Source organism: Penaeus monodon, chromosome 1 (genome assembly GCF_015228065.2).
Source record: "Penaeus monodon isolate SGIC_2016 chromosome 1, NSTDA_Pmon_1, whole genome shotgun sequence".
In the NCBI taxonomy this organism is placed as follows: domain Eukaryota; kingdom Metazoa; phylum Arthropoda; class Malacostraca; order Decapoda; family Penaeidae; genus Penaeus; species Penaeus monodon.
In genome coordinates this window covers 63,691,577-63,697,455 of record NC_051386.1, presented here as the reverse complement: position 1 = coordinate 63,697,455, position 5,879 = coordinate 63,691,577, and the positions used below count along the sequence as shown (strand labels likewise).

General features: G+C 39.8%; 1 protein-coding gene across 1 annotated transcript; it reads left to right on the top strand.

The window, feature by feature from the left end:
• Positions 1-4,335: 4,335 nt before the first annotated feature.
• On the top strand, positions 4,336-4,898 carry LOC119577470. The gene is made up of 2 exons (XM_037925077.1): positions 4,336-4,593; positions 4,683-4,898. The coding sequence occupies exons 1-2, from the start codon at positions 4,336-4,338 to the stop codon at positions 4,896-4,898; spliced, it is 474 nt and encodes a 157-aa protein (XP_037781005.1).
• Positions 4,899-5,879: the final 981 nt, after the last annotated feature.

Here is a 5,879-nt window from a genome sequence, read left to right as displayed (position 1 = left end):
CTACCTCACCTAATTTCTTTCATCCTTTTTATCCCTCAGTTACCTTCGTCATCTTCACCGTATTTATCCATTCTTCCTTCCACAATCCTTCGTTATCCTCAACCTATTTGTCCATTTCTCATTCCCTCTCTGAATTTATCCTTCGGCTCCCACATCCTTCGCTTCATTTATATTACCTCTCTTATCCTTCCATATCCTTCGCTATCCTCCACAATCTCCGTTATACTTCCCTTTCCCTCACCCCGTTTATCCATCCTCCATCCCTCAATCCTCCTCTCTTTCCTAATCTATCCTTCACCTCCCCTATCCTGCGTTCGTTATCCTCACCTCCATCTATCCCATCCATTTATCCCAGCCACCCTTTTCCCCCCACCTCCTTCCCTCCCCCCACCTCCTTCCCTCCCCCCCACCTCCTTCCCTCCCCCCCACCTCCTTCCCTCCCCCCCACCTCCTTCCCTCCCCCCCACCTCCTTCCCTCCCCCCACCTCCTTCCCTCCCCCCACCTCCTTCCCTCCCCCCACTCCTCCCTCCCCCCACCCTCCTCCCCCCACCTCCTTCCCTCCCCCACCTCCTTCCCTCCCACCCCACCTCCTTCCCTCCCCCACCTCCTATCATTATTATCATTATTATTCTACTTATTGTTATCATCATTGATATTACTCTTCTTCTTCTTCCTCTTTCTCCCCCTCCTCCTCCTCCTCCTCCTCCCTCCTCTTCCGCCTCCTCCTCCACCCCTTCTTCCTCCTTTTCCTCCCTGGAGTGGCTTTGGCAATGTAGTGTATACATCAGGGTACTAAATACTGTTATCAGTGTACCCTGCATCTCAGTATAGTTCAAACAATTATTATTCAATTTATTCGACATATAACAGCTTCAGTTGAGAGGGAGAGAAAGAGAGAGAGGAGAGAGAGAGGGAGAGAGAGAGAGGGAGAGAGAGAGAGGGAGGGAGAGAGAGAGAGAGAGAGAAGAGAAGAGGAGAAAGAGAGAGAGGAGGAGAAAGAGAGAGAGAGAGGAGGGAGGAGGGGGAGAGAGAGAGAGGAGGAGGAGGAGGAGAGAGAGAGAGAGAGAGAGAGAGAGAGAGAGAAAGAAGAGAGAAGAGAGAGAGAGAGAGAGAAGAGACAGATAAGAGAGAGAGAGAGAGAGAGAAGAGAGGAGTAGAGAGAGAGAGAGAGGGAGAGAGAGGAAGAGAGAGAGGAGAGAGAGAGAGAGTAGAGAGAGAAAGAGAGAGAGAGGGAGAGTGCGGGGAGAGGAGAGAGAGAGAGAGAGAGAGAGAGAGAGAGAGAGAGAGAGGTTAACCACAAGGTGTGTTGTCAGTATAACATTCCAAAGTAAGACATGTCTCACCCAAGGACATTACATCTTAAGGAAGAATGGAATTATGACATACAGATTTATATGATTTAAGAAAAGATGATTTTTAATAAGTAACTACTTTATGAGTCATCTGGTTTTTCCTGTCATATTCTTTGAAAGCATTACAAAAAATTCACGAAAAATCAAGGAATGGGGAAATCAGATGAGCTTACTTGCTCTTGCTGTGTAACTCACTGGTGGCAGAACATTGTAAATAATAATAATAATAATAATAATAATAATGATAATAATAATAATAATAATAATAAAATAATATATAACAATAATATAAAATAATATAAAATATAATACAAATAATATAATAATATGATAATAATAATAATATAATAATAATAAACTAATATAATAATAATAATATAATAATATAAAAAATAATAATAATATAATATGAATAATATAATAATCATATAATAATAATAATAATAAATAAATAAATAAATAAAAAACTACAGTCATCTTTTTCTTCTTTCTTTGTCTTCTTCCTTTTCTTTCCGCTCCTCTTCCTCCTTCTCCTTCTTCTTTTCTTCTTCTTCTTCTTCTTCTTCTAACTTCATTTCCACCTCCTTCAGCATCTTCCTTCCTTATCTTCTCACGCCACGTAAATCCAGATCATTTGCATCCAAAAACATTTTCTTTTCTTCTTTTCTTTTTTTCTTAAATAATCATTACATCATTCGCTTCCTTGCAACATCCACTCGGGCAAGAAATCCCACGCTCTCTTACGTTGCAGATTCTTTTAATCTCCCTTGCAAATACCACTCGGCCTCTTTGCATAGTCGTTGCATTCGTTCGTTGCACGTGTTCTCTCTGTTCTTTTTCTTCTTTCTTCCTTTCTTTCTTTATGTATTTATGCATTTATTTATTTTTAGGGTTGAGGAAAATTCTAGTGGGATGTTGTTGCGATTTTTAGGAGGATCATTGTCACTGTCTGTCTGTCAGTCTCTGTCTGTCTCTGTCTATCTCCGTTTTGTCTCGCTCTCGTTCGCTATCCTATTATCTAATCTATCTATATCTCCTTTAGTTTCATTTCTTTGACACAGATAGATTTCCATCACACACACACCAAAAAAAAAGATAAATAAATGAATAAATAAATAAATGAAGACATACAAACATACACATACATATACCTATATCCATATATCAATACCCATACAAAATCCCTCACTCCCCTCCTCCCCTCCTCCCCTCCTCCCCTCCTCCCTCCTCCCCTCCTCCCCTCCTTCCCTCCTCCCCTCCTCCCCTCCTCCCCTCCTCCCCTCCTTCCCTCCTTCCCTCCCCCCCCTCCCCCTCCCCCTCCCCCCCTCCCCCCTTCCCCCCCTCCTCCCCCTCCTCCCCCCCCCCTCCCCCTCCCTCCCCCTCCTCCCCGTCCCCCCCTCCCCCCCCCCCTCCCCTTTCCCCACGCTTAATCCCCGCCATCTATATCTTTATGAATCAATTCGCACAATCCCGCGCATGCTAATCGCGCAACCGCCGCCGCAGAGCCAACAGCTGACTCCATTATGTAACGCTGTAAATTGGCCTCAGCGCCGAGGGGCCACGGAAGGCCCGGCGGCTCTCCCGCTCTCCAGCTCTTCCTTTTTAGGCCCTTTTATCATTTTTTTGTTTATTTATTTATTTGTTTATTTGTGTGAGTGTGTGGACCTTCCTTTTTTGAGGGGAGACGTGATTTATTTTTATGGCTGTGTTTTTTTTTTTTTTTTTTTTAGTTTGGTTTTTGGTTTTGTGTGTTTTTTATGGATGTGTGTGTTTAGATGTATGTGCGTGTGTGTGTGTGTGTGTGCGTGTGTGTGTGTGTGTGTTTGTGTGCTTAGATTGCTGGGTTTCTCTTTATGTCTTTGCAGATATATTGATTATCCATCTCTTTACTGAATCTGTCTGTCTGGCTCTTTGTCTCCTTATCTTTTTGTAAATCCACACACACCACACACACCACACACACACACACATACACATGCAAAGATACACACATACACAAATGCACACACACACACATACATGCACACGCACACACACACACATACACGCATATACACGTGTGCGTGTGTATATGTATATGTATATGTGTATATATATTTATATATATATATATATAATATATATATATATATTTATATATATTATATATATATATTTTATAATATATATATATATAATTATAAAATATATATTATATTTTTATATATATAATATAATATTTTATTTATTTATTTTTTATATATTTTATAAATTGTGTGTGTGGGGTGTTTTGTGTGGGATGTTGTATGTATGTTATACTATGTCTATGTATGTATGTATGTATGGTGTGCGTGTATTATATATATAAATATATACAAAACATATATGAGTATATCATTGTGTGTATGTGGGGGTGTGTGTGTTTGTGTATGTGTGTGTGTGAGTTAGTGTGTGTGTTTTGCGTGTGTTTTGTGTGTGGGGTTGGTGTGATTTGTGTATGTGTGTATCTCTTTGCAATTTATATGTTTTGTTAGTGTTTTTTGTTTGTTTTTGGATTGTATATTTATTTATTTTTTAATAAATTAAATATATATATATTATATATATTATATATATATATATATATATATATAATATATATATTTATATAGTATAATATAGACATATATATGTTTCATACATGTGTGGGGTCTATATTTTTTTGGTGTGTATATATTATAAATATAAATATAAATAATGTATATATTTTATATATTATAAAATATATAATATATATATATATATATATATATATATATAATTTTATATATATACACACACACACACATATATATATTATATTAAAATATATTATATATATATATTATATAAAATATGGTATGAGAAGTGTACAGCAGAGGGTATGAGAAGTGTACGATCCATCCGATTCAAAGGAAGGAGAAGGGCCTAAACCGCCCGGCGAAACCGAGGGACCGACCTGGGGAAGATATACAAGCGAGAGTGATGAAGGATAAAAATGGAAACATACTGACCAGTGAGGACAGTGTTTTGAAAAGATGGAAGGAGTACTTCGAAGGGTTGATGAATGGAGAAGATGAAGGAGAGAGAAGACCAGTAGAAGCATGGAAATGTCTGGGAGAAAGGGCAGGAGGATTCTTAAGAAGAATGTTTAACAAGTTCGTGGAAGGCGAAGAGATGGAAGACGATGTACAGAGTTGTTATAATTACAGAAGAATAAAGCTTATTAGTCATAACATGAAGGTTTGGGAAAGAAATCTGGAAGCTAGGTTAAGAAATGAGGTAGTAAATAAATAATGAATAAAGTGACCAGCTAGTTTGGCTCCATAAAGAGGGACAGAAAGAACTGTGTGTTTGTAGATTCAGAAAAAGCTTGTGACAGAGTGCCAAGAGAAGAGGTATGGTATTGTATGAGGAAGTCTGAAGTGGCAGACAAGTGCGTAGGAGCGGTGCAAGATATGTATGCAGGAAGTGAGACAGAGGTGAAATGTGCGGTGGGAGTGACAGAGGGTTTCAAAGCAGAGGATTACATCAAGGTTCGGCGATGAGCCCGTCTTGCTTGCAATGGTGATGGACATACTGATGGATGAAATTAGAAAGGAATCACCTTGGACGATGATCGCGGATGATGTAGTCATCTGCAGCTACGGAGACAGAAGGGAAAGCTAGATAGATGGAGGAATGCACTGGAGAAAAGAGGGAGGAAAGTCAGTAGGATCAAAACGGAGTACATGTGTGTAAATGAAGGGGTTGATAGAGGAGAGGTGAGGATGCAAAGTCTAGAAGTGACAAAGGTATATGCTTCAAAATACCTAGGCGCAACTGTCCGTGGGGATTGCAGCAAAGAAGTGAAGAAGAGGGTGCAGGCAGGGTGGAACGGATGTAGAAAAGCGTCAAAAGCGATTTGTGACCAAAGGATATCGGCTGAAGTGAAAGGGAAAATTTATAAGGCATTGGTGAGGCTGGCAATTTAAATGGCCTGGAAACGTCCCATTGACGAAGTGACAGGAGGCAGAGCTAGGGACTGCTGAGCTCAAGATCCAGAGATTTTCTGTGGGAGTGGCGAGGAATGAGAGGATTAGAAACGACTACATAGGAGGGACGGCTAAAGTTGGACACTTAGGAGGAAAAGCAAGAGAGGAAAGACTTAGGTGGTTTGGCCATGTTCTGCGGAGCGACATGCAAGAGGTCGGTGTGACAGAGGAAGTGACTGAGGATAGAATGAATTGGGAAATGATGATCTGCTGTGGCCGAAAGAAGATATATATATGTGAGTGTGTGTGTGTCTGTGTGTGTGTGTGTGTGTGTTTGTGTCTGTGTGTGTGTGTGTGTGTGTGTTTGTGTAAATATATAATATATATCTATGTATGTATTTATGTACATAAACACATATATATGTGTATGTGTGTGTGTGTGTGAATATATAGATATATATGTATGAATGTATTTATGTATGTATGCACGTATATATGCATGTATGTATGAATGTATGTGTGTGCGCGCGCGCGAGCGTGTGTGTGTGTGTGTGT

Bases quoted from the DNA above. Each gene is read 5' to 3' on its own strand.
- LOC119577470 (XM_037925077.1), top strand. From the start codon at position 4,336: ATGAAGGATAAAAATGGAAACATACTGACCAGTGAGGACAGTGTTTTG. The intron at 4,594-4,682 runs GTTTGGGAAAGA...GGCTCCATAAAG, and splicing joins TTATTAGTCATAACATGAAG to AGGGACAGAAAGAACTGTGT.